General features: G+C 49.8%; 10 protein-coding genes across 10 annotated transcripts; 4 read left to right on the top strand and 6 right to left on the bottom strand.

The window, feature by feature from the left end:
* Nucleotides 1-105: 105 nt before the first annotated feature.
* Nucleotides 106-678, bottom strand: AKAW2_50370S (uncharacterized protein; the record flags this gene model as incomplete). The annotated part of the gene is made up of 1 exon (XM_041690181.1): nt 106-678. One exon carries the CDS (start codon nt 676-678, stop codon nt 106-108), a length of 573 nt encoding a protein of 190 aa, XP_041543791.1.
* Nucleotides 679-1,179: 501 nt separating this feature from the next.
* Nucleotides 1,180-1,852, bottom strand: AKAW2_50369S (cell division protein ZapB; the record flags this gene model as incomplete). Its single annotated transcript, XM_041690180.1, has 2 exons — nt 1,180-1,638; nt 1,700-1,852. The coding sequence occupies 2 exons, from the start codon at nt 1,850-1,852 to the stop codon at nt 1,180-1,182; spliced, it is 612 nt and encodes a 203-aa protein (XP_041543790.1).
* A 756-nt stretch (nt 1,853-2,608) lies between these two features.
* AKAW2_50368A (uncharacterized protein) lies at nt 2,609-2,998 on the top strand (the record flags this gene model as incomplete). The annotated part of the gene is made up of 1 exon (XM_041690178.1): nt 2,609-2,998. The coding sequence occupies one exon, from the start codon at nt 2,609-2,611 to the stop codon at nt 2,996-2,998; it is 390 nt and encodes a 129-aa protein (XP_041543789.1).
* A 479-nt stretch (nt 2,999-3,477) lies between these two features.
* AKAW2_50367A (uncharacterized protein) lies at nt 3,478-4,455 on the top strand (the record flags this gene model as incomplete). The annotated part of the gene is made up of 1 exon (XM_041690177.1): nt 3,478-4,455. The coding sequence occupies one exon, from the start codon at nt 3,478-3,480 to the stop codon at nt 4,453-4,455; it is 978 nt and encodes a 325-aa protein (XP_041543788.1).
* A 776-nt stretch (nt 4,456-5,231) lies between these two features.
* On the top strand, nt 5,232-5,903 carry AKAW2_50366A (RNase H1/viroplasmin domain-containing protein; the record flags this gene model as incomplete). Its single annotated transcript, XM_041690176.1, has 3 exons — nt 5,232-5,320; nt 5,371-5,583; nt 5,639-5,903. 3 exons carry the CDS (start codon nt 5,232-5,234, stop codon nt 5,901-5,903), a joined length of 567 nt encoding a protein of 188 aa, XP_041543787.1.
* Nucleotides 5,904-6,299: 396 nt separating this feature from the next.
* AKAW2_50365S (HNH endonuclease signature motif containing protein) lies at nt 6,300-7,593 on the bottom strand (the record flags this gene model as incomplete). Its single annotated transcript, XM_041690175.1, has 3 exons — nt 6,300-6,767; nt 6,818-7,137; nt 7,188-7,593. 3 exons carry the CDS (start codon nt 7,591-7,593, stop codon nt 6,300-6,302), a joined length of 1,194 nt encoding a protein of 397 aa, XP_041543786.1.
* A 250-nt stretch (nt 7,594-7,843) lies between these two features.
* Nucleotides 7,844-9,339, bottom strand: AKAW2_50364S (uncharacterized protein; the record flags this gene model as incomplete). Its single annotated transcript, XM_041690174.1, has 2 exons — nt 7,844-9,233; nt 9,311-9,339. The coding sequence occupies 2 exons, from the start codon at nt 9,337-9,339 to the stop codon at nt 7,844-7,846; spliced, it is 1,419 nt and encodes a 472-aa protein (XP_041543785.1).
* A 1,676-nt stretch (nt 9,340-11,015) lies between these two features.
* Nucleotides 11,016-11,456, bottom strand: AKAW2_50363S (uncharacterized protein; the record flags this gene model as incomplete). The annotated part of the gene is made up of 1 exon (XM_041690173.1): nt 11,016-11,456. One exon carries the CDS (start codon nt 11,454-11,456, stop codon nt 11,016-11,018), a length of 441 nt encoding a protein of 146 aa, XP_041543784.1.
* A 3,112-nt stretch (nt 11,457-14,568) lies between these two features.
* Nucleotides 14,569-15,072, top strand: AKAW2_50362A (uncharacterized protein; the record flags this gene model as incomplete). The annotated part of the gene is made up of 1 exon (XM_041690172.1): nt 14,569-15,072. One exon carries the CDS (start codon nt 14,569-14,571, stop codon nt 15,070-15,072), a length of 504 nt encoding a protein of 167 aa, XP_041543783.1.
* A 146-nt stretch (nt 15,073-15,218) lies between these two features.
* Nucleotides 15,219-15,947, bottom strand: AKAW2_50361S (uncharacterized protein; the record flags this gene model as incomplete). The annotated part of the gene is made up of 1 exon (XM_041690171.1): nt 15,219-15,947. One exon carries the CDS (start codon nt 15,945-15,947, stop codon nt 15,219-15,221), a length of 729 nt encoding a protein of 242 aa, XP_041543782.1.
* Nucleotides 15,948-17,562: the final 1,615 nt, after the last annotated feature.

Raw genomic sequence — 17,562 nt, 5'->3', positions numbered from 1 at the left:
GCACATTCCAAAGATCCAACCTTATGTCGAGACACGATGGGGAAACGAACCCAAAGAGTCACGTAGCGCGCCTGCCCACAGGAAACTCGTAGATCCGACAAGGCATCATATCCACTGCGGTAGTGTGGTACGGATATCGGGAAGGTTCAGGCGACGGTCCCATTCTTCTCTGGCTCGAGCTTCCTTCCCGTGCGAGTCAGCCAGGGCCTCTTGTAGCTTGCGCATGTCCAGGAGGATGTGTCGGTTTCCCACCGGACTGACTTCGGGTTCAAACTCCTGCTGCAGGATCAGATCATCGGACACCTCGACTGCCACGGCCGCGAGGTCGTCGAAGATTTCGAGGCATGTGCGGAAGAACCGGTTCTCATCTTTTTGGCGCTTCCATTGTCGCCACTTCTCTTCCAAAGTGTCTCGCAACGAACTTGGACCGTTCTTTTTGGCATTTTGAAGCCGCACACGGGTCGTTTCCAGGGCCATGGTTGTTTCCCGGGCCAGCGCAATTTGATGGTCGATCAGATTGATCTCCGGGAGATCATGCCTTGCAGGAGAATCGGTCGGTGTCCTCCCCTTGCGCGGGATGGAGAGCGGAGGAACCGGGGCGACTTCAGGTTCTCGACTGTAGATGCTCGATGCTGCATCGTTGGCTGTTCTTCTCGTCCAGATTGCAGACAGCGGCATGGCTCTGTTGGAGATTAGATTTAAAGTAAAACTGGCCGCTTGTGCAGACGAAAGTGTGGAGTACCGATCCCGATAGAGCACAACTATATAATTCGGGGGGGTATGTGAGATTTGGATTGGGTATACGCTAGCAGACACACTCAGAAGACGGACCAGAGTCTCCTTCACTGACACCTCCCAGAACCCCTCATTTTCGGGCTCAGACAGACGCTCGTTGGTTAAATCACGGCCTTCTTTTCCTGAACCCTACAGCGTGAAACCTGGCCCATGCTCCGTTTGCTGGTAGGCGGAGAAGAACGTCATTTGGGTGTTGAGTGCTGCTGCCGAGCGCAATTGTTTGTCCGTGGAATAGGCCTGCCCGCTATATACAAAACGGATTACCCACCCTAGCATTACCCGGTCCATCTGCAGACCGCACCTCGTCATTATTGATCGGTATACTTGAGCGCATTCGCGCCAAGAGAAAAAAATTTTATCGATTACTACGGTACTGTAGAGAAACTAGGATTGAAGAAGCTGCGTAAAGTCACCGGAGTCCGGTTCAATGCCATGATCGTTGTCAAATGCACCCCCTCCATCCTCCTGAGTATTCCACATATCCGGCACCGCTATCATTGCCGGTAGAGCAGTCGTCACGGCGGCAGGATCCGCCTTTTCTGGTAAACCAGCCGGGCTGCGAAGCCGTTGGTGCCAACTCGCAACGGTATGCTGCATTTCGTGCATCAGTTGTTGAGTCGCGCGCCGCTCAGGCAGCTGTTGTCTCCACTGATGCTGTTCGTTCAACAATTCCTGGACCTCACTTTCGACGCTTCCAACGCGCTTCGACAGGGCCTCTTTGTCTCTCTGCAACGCTTCAATCTCCCGCTCCAGTGTTTCGACCGTAGCCAAACATGCCTCGTGATACTTCAGCGATGGGGCAGAAGGAGGGTCTCGAGAACCAGAACCAGATACCTGTGGTAGCTGGTGGGTGAGTGAAGTCAGCAGAATAACCAGGCCCTGGCAACCGTGCGTGGGGACTTACGATGGGTGGACGTCTAAGGGAGCGCGCAGGCTGCTGGGGAGAACGCATTACGGGCTCCAGTCTTTGGATAGATCGTTGGTCGGAAGCGGTACTGCGACTCTCGGTCTGCCGGGTGCGTGCGCGGATGCCCGCCCGCGGTTCTGACTTTGGCATTATTCGATGACAACAAAACTCGTAGAAGAACAACTGCGTATGTACTGTACCGTGCTGAAGAGATAATTGGCCGGAGGAATTTGAACGCTTGGCCTGGCAAGAAAAAGCGGAGTGCCGTTGGCAATATCAAATGGGTTTTAAGCAACAAGGTTAGCCAAAGCAAGTTCGTGATAATCGCCCATTGGTTCTTTTTCTCACGATGGCTCGGTGTCACCATAGTTGACCAAGTAAGACACAGTAATGGTTGAGGTCTGCGACATCCTGCTTTGCTACGGACCAAAGCGCGTGGGGTATTTTCTCGTCCAGCGCGGTCATTTGTCTACTTTGACCTCATTCACTCTGACCTCCACCACAATTTTTTATTCCTTCAATGACACCGTCGCACAAAGCAGTATTGACTTGTGGAACGTGGAAAACCCTGGGCAACGAGACATGTCGAGTGGTGGGCGACGTGGGTAAGTTACGGGGGATTGTTGGATCAATGTAACGGCATTCACTGGGGAAAGAAACCCAGGACAACGAATCCTCCTCATTTAAGCGTTTCCTGGTCTCCCTCCTCTTTCTTCTAGCCTCGCAGTGCTGTACGTCTCTCCATGGCAGGCAATACATGTACTGTATCTGGATCTTGCCATTTGCGCCGGTCTCTGCATGCGCAGTTTCCCCACTTACACCACATTTTGCGATTTCACTCTCGCTCCCCATGGCCAGGAGACACTACCGGGCCTGGACTCCCGGCGAGGAACAGGACTATCCATCATGGGTAGCGCGCCATCTCCATTTAACGTGGCCAGAGAGGGCTCGGAAATATTCGATCGAGCGCAAACCCAGAACGAAAGAGTCTCTGCGGACCAAATACCGGCTTCTGGAGAAAGACGTAAGACGGCACCGCCGCCCGATGTGCAAGACGCCATCGCGGCTCGGACGTCAGTTCCCCAGGAGACTAGGTCGTGGCCAGCACGGAAATTGGCCCAGTCCCATCCCGATCAGCACCCCCACTCCTTCCGAGCATCGTTCAGACGATCCAAGCCCTCTAGCGATGCGGGTAATGAGGCCACCGGGCCCTACACGCGTCGCCCGTCCGCAGAACCACGGTCAGACCGCACGGTCGAATCAGGGTCCAAAATCGACCTTCCAGTCCCCAGCTAAATGTGCGCACCGTCGCGGCTTTGAGACACATTGGGTTCGTAAGGGTCCGCGGGATCACTCCGGTAAGAGCATGCCCCAACCAGCGGTCGACGCAGTCCGATGTATTGACAACCTTCTTTGTTGCAGGGTATGAGAATGAACATGGAGTTCCGTCTCGGTTGTTGGTTGCACATTCCAAGATCGATTTGCAGTGGCAGTTATTATACCATACAGATAATCCAGAAACTGCCTTTACTATCTATACTTCTCTATTGATTCCCAAACCCTAATGCCAAGATACGCTAAGCCATTCCTGGAACGGATCCGGAATATCTTGGTCCAAGATATTGTAACGTATCGTATTCATTTTAGCCAAGCCTCTTGACCCTGTTTATTACGCGTTAGGCTTTCGCCCCAGGTACCACCCCGCAATTTCCTCTCCCGGCCTCAATGCCTCCGCCATAATCTCGGAGGAACCGCCTGTCCTACGATCATGACCGATGGCACCTAACTTACCCCAATCTACGCTTGACCTTATCCATGATATGATCGTCGATGGAAAGCTCTCTTTGTCCCAGATGGCTGCAAATGCCGGCTGCAGCAAGCCTACAATCATTGCTATTCGCTCTAATCTTCGCATGTTCGGCAGTGTCAGAGCACCACCGGTCAAAAGTGGACGTCCACGTCGTCTTACAACGGCGATGATGGACGCTCTTTGTGACCACTTACTGGAAAAGCCTGGTCTATATCTTCCCGAAATGCAGGTTTTTTTGCTAGACGAATTCAGTCTGCATGTCTCAACTTCTACTATTAGCAATGCGCTTCATCGCAAAGGATGGTCGAAAAAGATAGCGCGACAAAAAGCAAAAGAGCGAAATGCCGATTTACGTGATGAATATTTCCACGATATTGCGGAATTCCGATCGTATCAGCTTATATTCGTTGACGAATCCGGATGTGATAAACGGATAGGCTTTCGGAGAACAGGCTGGTCGCCCCTGGGTATAACCCCAGTCCAGGTATCAAAATTCCATCGCGATCAGCGATACCAGATACTTCCAGCGTACACCCAAGATGGTATTCTTCTTTCTCGTGTGTTCCAGGGCTCCACTGATGGCTTGTGGTTTGAGGATTTTATTGAGGAACTTCTTCAGCATTGCCAACCATACCCGGCCGCTAAGTCAATTATCGTCATGGATAATGCCTCTATTCATCGATCTGGACGGATACAGGATATGTGTTTGAAAGTGGGCGTCAAATTGATATATTTACCACCATATTCGCCAGATTTGAATCCAATTGAAGAGTTCTTTGCCGAGCTAAAAGGATTCATCCGACAACATTGGCAGACATATGAAGATAATCGCGACCAGGGTTTTGCTTCCTTTCTTGAATGGTGTGTGGACAAGGTCGGTGCCAAAGAACAGAGTGCTAGAGGGCATTTCAGGCACGCAGGTCTAACAATAGAAGAGCCATAGCATCTATCATGTAGTCTTTCCGGCAGTGTCGCTACTTCTTTCTCTGATTGTTTCCTGGGGCCCAGCCTTGAAACTACGCTAAGCTAGTTTTAGAACGGAACTGGAGAATAGCCAATCCGTGTATATGCCATATCACATTTTTGTTCATTAGCTTCCGATCTATGTATACTTCATCTTAATACTTATGAACTATGTCTAGACATCTTCCTCTATACTCTCCGTATTAGTGACGTCTTGCCTGATTCTAGACCATTGTGTCTATATAGTAAAGAAGGCAGTACGAAGAATCGGACACATTGCTAAGTCATTACCACTCCCGCCAAGGACTTGGTAGAGTTAAAGTAGTCAGTTAACGTTAACTAACGATAATAATATTAAGCCAAACCGCATTCGACTAGGGCGGCCGTGAATTTCCCTTGAAAGACATTCACATAACAGCAGTACATACTTATATCCTTCTGGCAGGCTTTGCTTTACGTCTAGCAAAGAGATAAAGTCTCCCTCCTAATATGATTTGCTGGATGATGGGCGATAAAAAGCTATGAATATCGTATGAGTGACGCATGTGGCTGCGCTGCTCTGCCCAACATCTGCCCGATGAGGCTAAGCCTTGCGTTCCACATAACAGTATATAGTCAACGATGCAGCATAACACGAGGGCGCATTTTCTGTAGATGAAGTGTCAAACAGCAGAGAGAAACACGCCTGAAACAGAGTGATCACTGGAAAGTTTGAACGAGCAGTTTTCGGAGGAATTTGCACTCTACTCATATTTTATGCTTTGCAAGGCAATGCCACGTAAGAACAATGAATATTATGCTGTTCTTACTGGACGAATTGATGAGCCGACAATATTCTCATCGTGGTATATCTGTCCGCACATCATAGGGGGAACTTGCTTAATAATTTCTACAGGGGCGATGCACACCCTCGCGTGACTGGATGCAGGTCAGACCACGAGGCCTTTGAAAATCTTCTAGAAGCACAAAATTTCATGGAGAAAAATGGAGTCAAGCAGCCTAAACTAGTAATCAAGGAAGGGGCCGGAGAAACTACACCATTACTAGGGAAGGAAGCCTTTTACGCAGTTGCCAATGGTAGAAACCCGGGAATTTACCCCTACTATCAGTAAGCTGACCCAGTGCTCAATGGTAAAACGAAAACTACTCACAAATAAAATCAGTGGGAAAACGAAGCCAGAGGTTGATCGATTCGATGGTGCTTGTCATAAGCACTTTAGAACACATTCCCAGGCAGAAGCTTTTATTGAAGATTGGAAAAATTCCTATGCTGACGTTTGCCGGAGAGAGATAAAAGCAAAGCTAGATCAAGGATTCAGGCCGCCAAATATGAAACTGAGGTTCGATATCTTGCAAGCAAATGCCGAATACGATATAAGCGAAGATATTACAAAGATGACCGAGAAGCTGATGGTGAAGAGTGAATAGTGGGAGCATTTATTTATTCATGCATTTATCTCGATCCTTCGCAATCAATTTCAGTCACTAGCCATGTGTGACAGCGAGTTTAGTGTTAAACAAATTATTATCTTGGGACTGTGGTTTCATTATTTGAAACTGAATTTTGTCGTGTTAGCTCTGTTTTGAAACCGGGAACCAATTATAATTGTACACTGCCTTGTACAAGAAATTGATTTTCCACTCCGTTACATAACCAGCGTAGCGTAGTCTCACGCCAAGGCACCAGAACTGATCAAAGGGAGTGGGTGGTGACACCAGTTGCTAGAAGAAATATATAACTGGAGATTGTTCCTGTTTTAGCACGTGTTTCGGTGTTGTAGCGTATAGTATATATAAGGCAGCAACAAGCGAAACACAAGTGATTTAAAACACTGACAAAGTGTTTACCCAACCGTTGAGTCGTAAACCCATCATATAACCTAAATTTGTTGAGCCATCAGCTTTAACGTCCACCTCTTCCATGTCCCGAAGGACACTCTCGATATGTTCTGCTGCCCCGCTGAGTTTCATAATATGTGCAATGGCACAGTGGACACGGAGAAGTCTGGAGTCTGGTGGATCGATTGTTCGGTTGGGACTAAGGCTCAGAGTACGAGTGACGGGAAATAACGGATCGCGCAGGAAGGGACTGTCTTCAAGAGATTCAATCTTATACTCATGTGGTCTCCCTGTGGGTTCGAAATAGATTTGAAATTCACCAAATAGTCGATGATATTCAAGCGTCAGCGTAAGAGCATTAACAGGTCTATCGATATTCGCTCCATCAAGACGGTGACTGAGCCCAGGGTCAAACATATCAAGTATACGGAACACATTCGTTTTTGACTCGCTCTTGGGAAGGTTAGTACGCAGCTAATGGACAATTGTCGGCGATAACGCACCAGCTCTGACTCTCCCTGTGCCACTGTTGTCAAGCTGTGTGGGAGGATGTGCGCAACTTCCAGATACTGGAATCCGCCCCGTGCTTCACTGCTCAGTAGATTTCCATCGTCGTCTTTACAGTTATCCCTATCCTCTGCGCTGCGCTTCCTGGCTTCGACGATATCAAACTTGCGGGATATCACGCACCGATGGTGATCACGTACAAGGCAGGCTTTCCGTAAGGCAGAGACACGCTGTCTTGTGCCCACTTGTGTAGGTGTCTGAGTCAAGGACAATGCTGTAGGTGTTGCTTGTGGTGTTTTAACTGATGAAGCCCTAACTAATTGGCCTCATTAGCAAATAATCGTAAAGGACAGGGGGTAATCATACGTGGGAGAAGGAAATTGTCGACGATATACTCAGCAAAACTTTCAAGAGCGCTCTTTATACGCATCGATTTGCTTGGATCCATACTTCCGTCTTCAGCGAAGGAGTCAAGGTAAGACAGGGCAGTAGCCATATCGTTATCAGCAGTTTCACCGGTAGCTTTAAGGCTCTCATAAATATATAAAAAGAAGAGTCTTATAAAGGCGTCTTTGGAAATTACCCGGTCAAACATCTCCAAAATGAGTTTTGCGGGTCTGTAACCCCTCTGTACGGTTTGGCTGAGGCCATAATCCTGAATGAAGAGATGCAGGAGTGCATGAGCCTTTTGTTTTTGTTGAGGTGTTAAGAGAAGTGTAGGAGAGAAATCCAACACAGATTCTAAGGATGACTGATGTCGATGCTGGGCCATGACGGTAGGTTACGATAAGAACAGAGTCACAAGGGGATTGACTAATCGTTATATCAGGACGCTATCACGTGTGAAGCGAGACTACGGGTCGTTCCGGAATTATATTGATCCGCAGTCTCCGATGATCTAATCATTTTCCATGAAGAGTAACTAACTAAATGACGTTTCTGGAAAGGCGGTTGAGCAGTTATGTAATCAGAAGAAGCAAAGCCAACCACTTTATACGGGTACAAGTGGCGCCATATGAACATTAGTCCAGGCTATCTTCAGAGTCTCTTCTATTCCCACGTTCTTCAAGCCAGCTTCTGATCTCACTAACAAATCGGCGAGCAGCACCAACTTTCACGCCTTGGCTGACGAAAAACCCTGAGTCCTGATCCTTATGGATCTGTCTCAGATCCAGACAGTTCTCCAATGCCACATTGCGGGCTATGTCCATCTGCTCCTTGAAAGAATCACGACTCACACGGGATTTTTGCCAAGCCGTGTACTCATCGATCGCTGTGTCAAGCGGGCCCGGTATATCAATAGGCCCACAAGTGACACTCGGAGACGCGTTACTGTACATCTGCGAGGGATGAGATGACTGTGACGGGAGGACATTAATATTGATTGGCGGCCACATTGTCCCACCCTGTGCGTTCTGGCCCCCTTTCTTCTGTTTCTCAAGGCGTTGTTCCTCCTCGCCGTACAACTGCTGACGAATATCGTCTGGAACGTCTTCGTGTGTCTCTAATTCGCCACCATTCTCGACGAACTTGACCAGACTCCTCAGATGATGGGTTTTCAATTTGTAATGCTTTTTTCCCAAAGGGTCTTGCCAGCAATACTGGCCATCATGGCGACAGGGTGGGCCTGGACAACGCATTTTCTTGTACACATCCCTCCAGACTGTGTGTTGCCCTGACACGTCCTCTGCGTCAATTCGAGCGTCTCTCTCAGTAAGCATTCCTTTCGTCACCGATGTTGGGCCTCTTTTTTCGAAGTTTCTCGATGGATAATCATCACTGTCTACAATATAGTTAATGGAGATACGAAGGCGCACCCTTTTACCAGGTACACGTGAAAGTCTACCCCACATTAGGAGCTGCTTTTCTATGACTGTCCAATCAATGTTAGTGTTGTCGAAGGTTTTAATCAGATCATTTTGACTGCGGTCATTCACAGATACGATGATCTCAGTATCGTCTGGCCTGAATCGCTGGTGGCGTTTGATTTTCCGGCGGACAGCCTTTTCAGCATCTTCCTTTATCTTTCCCCAGTATGTGTGGGGCTTCAGAACTAAGTCCTGCTCCGTATCTCTCTTCAATAGGCGGTTATTCAGAGTCACCTTCCATTCGATTACGTAGACAAGGCAGCCTGAAGATCGTCGGTCGTTTGTTCTTCCGTTTCCTGGTTCATCATCTTGGAAACCTAGTTGATTGGATGGATGTTGGTATGAGGGGGAAGAACGCCCCTCAAGTACATGGTCCGATGAAATGCTAAACACGGATGGCGAGCGTTCACGACCGTAATAACCAGGGGTGGGGGCATGCGACGGCGTTTCTTCCCATGGGCCGAGGTATTGGACCTGAGAGGGGTAGTCATCACTACAAGGACTGAACGTCATACCCTCGAGGCAAGAAATGCCACCGAGGAGCCTAATCAACACATGCATGTTAGCCTGCAAAGCGCCAGGATTCCGTTCAACAATCTGCCAGGAGGTGCACCAGCTCACAGGCCCAATACGAAGATGAGCAAAGTCATAGGTGTCGCAACTCTACGACAGAATAATAGCTTTGCCGTCTTGGTAAAGCAGAATAAGCAATACCACGACTCTAATTAGATATGATACTTAGGGGAAATGTTGGGAGGTTGCCAAATCCGACAGGAACTGGTCCCTGATGTTTGGCTGGTTTGCAAGGAACCTTCTAGACCCGGTACACAGCGTGACGTAACATTAGGATTCCTTACTGGAAATGTAATTAACAGGAACATAGTTGTTCCCGGTAATTTCTATTTAAAGCTTAGCGTGTCTTGGCATTAGGGTTTGGGAATCAATAGAGAAGTATAGATAGTAAAGGCAGTTTCTGGATTATCTGTATCTGTGGTCGCACGAGGCAGTAGGCACAAGCCGAGACCAAGACGCGCGGTTGCAAAAGAACTCTCCGCGATGATGGTCCCGCATGGTCGGGCAAATTGTACTGCCCGCTTCTTGTTCCCTTCCTATTGGCGGTTGGGCAATTCAAACAGCCTTTATCCGTCTGCGGCAAGGGTCCTGCAGATCGCTTGTCATCCTACTGTTAGACCCCCTCCACGCTGCCCTATAGCGCAGGGTGATATTTTGGCTGAGGAAGTTGGGGCCCAATGTGTCATTGTGTATAGTCGGTACAATTGTGATTTGAGCACAGGATGCAGCAGAAATTGGGCGTTAGGGCGTTAGGGCTTTCTTGGTACGCGGCGCTGCGCCTCTGCTCTTCCAAGTCTTCATGCTGCAACCCATTTCTCCCCTCCACTACATCATTAACTCAGCTCATGGAGTAGCTCGGTTTTGTCCAAGATGGCGGGTCTGTTGATACGTTCAAGTCTCCTGGGCCGGTCAAAAAGGTCGATTCTACTCAATGCTCACGAGTTGATAGTGTTTATATATATCTTATATATATATATGTGACTATTCACATACAAGACTATTGATACGCATAACCATCAATCAGAAGCGACAAGGCTCACAATTGTAGTAACTGTATCTATGGTAATAGGCCTATAGCATATATAGAAGCCAATGGTTCTTGCTTTACGCCCTAAGCCCAGTGGTCGAAACCCGAGGACATAAATATTACTTCGGTGCGCATTCGGATTTTCCAGGCGGGCATCAAGTTGAACCCCTGAAACAACTTCCCGAAAAGGACTAATTCGGTCCTTCCCGAGCCCCAGCAAATGTTGCTGGCCCAAGGCAACAAGATCTACCACAGGGCATGACCAGAGGGCGGTGAAAGGACGTGCTCGCCTGGGTAAATTTGCGTCCTCTGAACGGATCAACGCCCCAGCAGATCCCCGCGGCACACACGCGTTCCCAAAGACAACGGTATACCAACTTTACTTGACCATGACTCTCAGCGAATCTTTTGAACGTTTCCCCTTTCCTTTCACCATCTTTTGCCCATTCTTCTCCCAATTCCCGCACCCCTGGTCTACAGGTCATGTAGCTCCTCCACTGGGTGGTCTCACAAGACCGTGGTTAGGCACTTCAAAGGGTTACTGTACCATCATAAATTTTGGAAATGCATGATCGCATTCAGCCTGGTCAATTCCTCTTGAGCGTGGAGCCGAGTCATGCTGCGCCAAAGCCGACGCAGGATTGGGGGATTCAGGTCTTGATGCGCGGTGAAAAGATGTCGACATGATGGGGCATTTCTGTCTCGCAAACTGACCATCGAGCACCATTAAGCACCAGCAAGCACCAGCGGGGAATTCTGTGTCTGCCGAACACAACACAGCTCTACCTGGTCATTATCGTAAAGCTCATCACGAGAGCCAGAACGGTAGTCTTGTCGGATGATTTGCCCGTTTCCCACCCATCGGCTCCTGGATTCCCGGATTCTCAGATTTTGGTTTGCCCAGGTATCGCTAGGCTGCCTCATTGTTGCGAGATCTCCGCCCCAAGCAGTGACAAGACGGGCAATTTTCGAGGCCCTGTGAAGCATGACCCGTCGCCAAGGTCGATATCTGACGAGCGGACCATCTGAAGGCGTTCGAACGCGTCTGAACGTAGAGTACATTATGCAACAAGCAATCGATTTGCCAGGCATATACCGACTCGCAGACTGCTTGTCCGAAGCGAACCGGAGGGAATTACCCAGGACTCGCGACGTCGTCTGCGTCATTGTTCAGGACCATGATATACTACAGATGGAACCAAATCCGAGTGAATACTGTATACATTGTACCACAAAATCTAAGCTAACTGTTGTACATGACTGGCAGCGGGCATTGACGGATACGGACCTCCGTTCAATACGGGTCTCCATTCTGCCTCTGATGCACGATGTTGCACCGATGCCAGTAAGAACCGATGGCATGGCGCGAGCAGACCTTGGCTTCCTTGCGTCATGACGAGTGGATATACTCTGGCAAGTACTAGTCCCCAGCACCGCGTAGAGGTGGTTGCCCATAGCTGGGGTGTCTCAGAACGGGGTCCTAAGAACAGAAAGAACCTGTTCATCTGGGAACGGTCCAGGGCACAGGTGATACGACATGGGGCCCATGGCCATGAAGGGGATATCTCCGGAGAGATTGATACTAAACAGGCCCACCACTCCTGTCAGGGGCTATCTCCGAAGAGATTGATACTAAACAGGCCCACCATTCCTGTCAGGGGCTATCTCCGGGGAGATTGATACTAAACAGGCCCACCACTCCTGTCAGGGGCTATCTCCGGAGAGATTGATACGACACAGGCCCGCCATTCCTGTGAAGGTGCACACTGTTGCGCTTGCGCATTCCGGTGAGTGAGGACGGGAAGCCTGGTCCTGGAGCGAACAAGACTGGGAGACGCCGGCCTTATATCTCCAAGCGCTCCGGTCGCCCGGCAAGACCAACCGTGCAGCATTAGTATCCAGCCTCGCCGACTTCGATTACCAGAACCGTCATGCGGTCGAAATGGACCTCAATGGTCGTTCAAGTGCGGGGTGGGCATCTGGCCATCTCTGCGTGTGCTCTCTCCTACCAATTGCCCTGGGGCATATCCTGGCCTTAAACGAAGAGCAAATCCCGAACCCACCTCCCCAAATGACCATGCAAGCCTCGGTTCAAGACGCCATCTGGGGGAAAATAGGATCGGCGTGGGCAGGGCGAAGATGTGTGCGACCCATGGAACGGCGCCGTTGGTCAATAGGCGTCTCAAGTACACAACGATACTTGGAAAACGGTTCCAGATCTGACCAGTGGGCTCAGTGGAGACCACTTGGAAACAGTTGGGCAACCGTGGTCCGACAGAGCACAATGACTACCGATTCCTCCCTTTGTCGTAGTACTTTCCAGTTTCTAGAGCACCGGTGCCCAGTACCCGACCGCTGTCGACTTGGGTAATCCACTAGGACGTCATTTTCTGCGTAATGCACTCGAAGCTGCTCAAATTCACCTTGGGAAGCTTCTCGTCTTTCCGACCTGAAACTCAATGGGACAAACTGGGATGATCGAGTACTATATCAGTAAAACCTGAATTTCATTACTTTGTATAGTATTGGCCTTTTTCATTAGGCCCACGTCTTCTTGTCAAGATAGGCAGAAGAGTGACACCCTCGATGAGAGAAGAATGCACCTGCGCCAGAGTGATTCCCGGGCTCCACATGATCGTGGCACGGGGAGAAGCGTGACCTAGGTAGCATCAAGTTCCGTACGAGGCAACGCCATGGATGGATCAGATGGCATTGGGTCGAGTGGGTAATTTTTCTTTGTTTCGCTGACCTGAGTCTAATGGGTTCCTAGGCCACGGCGACTGGCACGCTCGATTAAGGTTTGTTGGGGCTTTCTTAGTTCCAGCACCACCGCTGAGGTTTTTTTTGCTCGCCATTCAGGGGTATAAGCCTTGTAGTGGGTTTTTTCTTGTTTGATTCTCACATATTTCCCAGCTTCGAGGCGTCGACACAGTCTTGTCTGTGATTGCGCTATTTGTGGTCTTGGAAACACTGCGCTTGCGAGGGAGTGAAGATTCAAACGTGACCTTCCGGATTACTCTATGGATGGATAAGGCCAGAACGAAAGGGTCAAATCTCCATGTTGAGGTGGAGAACCGCTGAAAGTCTCCAGGCAATCTGGCCGACCAGAACCGGTAGCCATGGTAAACTGAGGGTAACGGTGGGCAACGTACTGCTGGTACCGTGTGCTCAAGACAGAATATCTCAGTCATCGAGAGCCTGTCGGCTACGAGAACAGAGAAAGTTGTCGCTATGTTTTGCCTTGGTGGATACTGCTATCTTGAGGGCCAGGCGGTTGTGCTCGTAGCAATGGAATCGTCCAATTCTGCACTCTCTGAGTTTACTCGCATACTATTATGAGTACTCATGCTGCTTTCAGCTATAATAGTCTGTGTTGCTACAGCATTTAAGGTCATCAGTTAAGACCACAATAGCGGTAACTCTAGATATATATGCGTATTTAATTCTTCTGTTTTTAGATGTACGTGGCCTGAGTGGCCGATACTTATCGACTAGACAAGTGAGAAAATCCATTGTCTTGAGACTGGATGATCCATTTCTACCCGGCTCCCAGGATCGAGGCCCGGTCATGGCCACATGCACCAAGAATACGCTCGCCCTGACCAATCTTGAAGCATGCAAGGGCATCCAAAACGCATGGCATGGTTAGCACAAAGATGTTGCGGGACCCACAAAATCCTATATTGCTAGCATCTACCACAGGATATCCCCAGCCATGTCAATGAAGAACCTTTTTGTGGTTATTATACCCACCAGCCGTGCAACTGCCCGCGGCTGACTTGACCGTCGCTGTGCTGTAGGGTGTGGGCAAAACTATCATCACCAGAACACGGCGAACCAAACTCGGCTCACGATTGAAATCCCCAAAGAGGGTTTCTAGAGGACGGTGGGTAAATCGCTGTTCGAGACCAAGGCCAGGCAAGGCAAGCTTCCCAGATGCGATTACTCAAAAGGGGACAGTTTTGAGCAAGTCTGGCACCATAGTACTCGCCGTATAAAAGGAGCCACTGCAATGAGTTCCGGGACCAGAAGCATCCACAACCACTCTCCCATTTCAGCACAAGCATTACCAAACGACATGAATGACTTTATTGATCGGGGACGGCCGGTCAAGCGCAAGCGCGAGGACTGGGCGGGACCAGGCCCGGGACACCGTGACAACGACAAGACGTCAAAAGCTGTTGAACCATTCCAGCAGTCGTCTAAGGTACTCACATTCTTGTCGCACGAAGCATATACAGCATTCCAGATATCGACATGAGCTGACATCTTGTAGGCCATGGCACCGCCACTTCCCAAGGAAGCGCTGTCAAAAGATGAGAAGGTCGCTTCCATTGGCCTGGCCGCCGAGGCATTCCGGCCCCTGATGCGCGAGTTGCAGCAGCTGGATGATCAAAACCCAGTCCTTGCAGAGCAAGCCGCGCGACTGGTGGCCCTCTTCCGGCGCCTCTGGGAATCGTACGTCGCGCAGCATGCCGAGAGCTCGCGCCTCGAGAAGGAAATCAGTCAGATGCAGATCGCCCACGCCTGCCTTGTCGACGAAAACACCCAGTTGAACCGTCGCTGCCAGGACGAGGAGGCCCGCTTGTGCCACTTTCGAGCAGCGATCCAAAAATTACGGAAAGGTGTGATTGACGTGTTTGAAAAGTGGGAGAATTTCCAGATGACGGAAGCTCCGGCAGCGGGCGGTGCGGACGGACCGACGCAGGAGGAGGAGAACGTGGCAGTCATTGTGTCCGCCGTGCATGCCCAAGGGGACCAAGGCACCAGCGCTTCACAATAGAGCCGATGGCTAGGTACACGATGGGCGAGAATGGCGAATGATGTGTATCAATGCAGAGTGATACTGAATCGAAACAGCTTCGTACCTTGCACCCAACCACGATGTGTTCGAAAACGCCAGAGCTGTAATCAGATATTGTAGACCCTCTATATTCTTTCAGATTCCGTAATGCTGTCTACATCGACATGAACGACACAGCCAGACGGCACTGACATTGCATAGTCGTTGTCAGTCAGCGATAACTCTGTTAGGTTCTTCTGGATGACCCAGTGTCTAATGACCGTTTCCGCAATGTTCAGTAGGCTTCGACGATTGGTTTTGGCGAGGCGTCGTATTAGCTGTCTCAGGACGGTTGCCGCAATTATAGTCTGGTCATAATATGGATGATGTCGCAGTACCAAGCGCACAAATTCTGTACCCTTGATTGATCCATCTGACGCTCGGAGTGCTTCGCTGACACAACGGCGCATGATTCTCAATTGATGCCGGACCAATACAACACCTTTGCGGTGCACAGTGTGCCGAAAGCGCCGGTATCTCGACGTGTCCGCCGGATACAATGAAAGTAGCCGGAGCATCTCCATGTTGAAATGGTCTGGTTCAGGAGGTAGGCCGCTGCTCTCCAAGACACTCTTGCGGCCACCAACATCGAGTTGACCACAGGACTGCATATCAATTCCATTTAATGTCCGCGGCCGTGCAGCTATAGCTTGCTCGCATAGCCCTGATTGGATCGTGCTTCGAAATGGAGGAACGTCGTCACCTCTCAAGTTTCGCGGTGGATGGCCACGATGGTCGAAGTTGGTGTCACTCTCGTTGGCATTGATGACCACGAAAGTTCTATCTACTGTGGGCTCTTCCACCCCGCTAGCCATGATATCAATGCTCCCGATTTCTGACTGAAATTGCTTTTGTAGGGTGGTATGGTATTCGGCTAAGGGCTGCTGTGTATATCTGCACTGTCAAGCAGCGGTGTGGTCTTCTATATAACTACGACTGGAGTGCCATGGCTGATAGTCTCTTTGAATGCCATGCCCGGGAACAAAATATGCGGGTCTGTTCACTACAGTAGTACAGGGAGGTCTCCACTGGATCGCTATGGCACCTTTCTGCGGACGGTTATCTAAGTAACAAGCGGCAGACAACACGGGGCGGGCACCTGCAAGAACGAAATGTGCCCCCGCACCACGTGCTTGGTAGTTGCAGCAGTAATTAGCTGGTCACTTTTTCTTTGCCAACGAAACCCAATATTTCATTCAATTCCGATCAACCTCCGTGGGAGCCAAAGCAGCGTCTTCGCAGTTGGCCTGGCAAATTCGATGCTGCCTCGATGATTGGTGCTTCATGTACATGGCGTTGAAGATTACTTAATGCTTCTTCCAAGCTGCATACTATGCCTCGTTTCCTAAGAAGATCCTTTCCTAGTTGCGTGCATCTCATTTTCCAGCCTTCGGATATGTCGGACCTCCGTGGCCTTATGTTGGAGGCGATCGAGCTCCGCTCGCTGTTGGTTGTTTACTCGTACTAAACGCTCAATCCTGGTAGTGAGCGACTCAGCATTATTCGACATTGGCGGACGCTGAAAAGGAAGGATAAGTGGATTAGCCTCTACACCGAAGTCCATTAAGGGGTGGCCTACCTCAGAGCCCGGTGCCACGTCTGCCGCTGCAACAGGACGGACAGCCTCGATCGACCGACCACTTTCTCTGCATATTGCATCGTACAGGCCTACCGACTTATTGGCCAGACTAGTGTTTATTTGATGTGCCTTTGCATCAGTAACCGACCAGGCATACCCATCCCTTGGGCCTGCTTCAGTCGTACAGCCCGGGGATAGACCCTCACCGCAAGCCGGTCATCTAGATATGTCAGCTTGTTCAATATTGTTGAGGGGATTTGGGCAGGAAAGGAGTTACAGATATGGTTCGCCAGTGCCTCGCGGCATTGTGGGCGTAGCCGAGTGCGCTTTTCATTGCTATCTCGGGCCTTTGGACACTTCCCGAAGACCCATGCGAATTGCGTTCATTCGCGGTCGTCTATCAGGAACATATCGTGTCCATTTTGCTTCTTTTATCCAGCATGGCCAAGGTTGCCTCATCTTATGCGCAAGTGATGACCAAGGCGTCTAGGTACCAAGAGTATACTTCTGTTTGCCCATGGTGAGCCCCTGCCATGTGCGGGTCGCCGACTTCAACCGCTTCAATTCAACAGTACTTGTGATCACTTGCTGAGGCAAGACGGGTTTTCGGTCATTGATTGTGCCCAGGTCTGGTCCTGGGGTACAGTAGTGGTTTGTGCAACAAAACCGAATGGGTGGAACTGCCCACAACAACCCCTCCGTCATGAACGAACTAGATCTTACCCATTTGTCGTATGTTGGCAATTTGCCGGACCTTACCTGAAGCGGAATGTTTAATATACCAGTAAAGTTGCCCTTCACAATTAGTTTGATAATTATATTCGTTAACGAGAATGTCTAGTCGATATTAG

This window comes from Aspergillus luchuensis, chromosome 5 (assembly GCF_016861625.1).
Source record: "Aspergillus luchuensis IFO 4308 DNA, chromosome 5, nearly complete sequence".
Lineage (NCBI taxonomy): Eukaryota > Fungi > Ascomycota > Eurotiomycetes > Eurotiales > Aspergillaceae > Aspergillus > Aspergillus luchuensis.
This window is presented reverse-complemented; position numbering and strand designations above follow the sequence as displayed.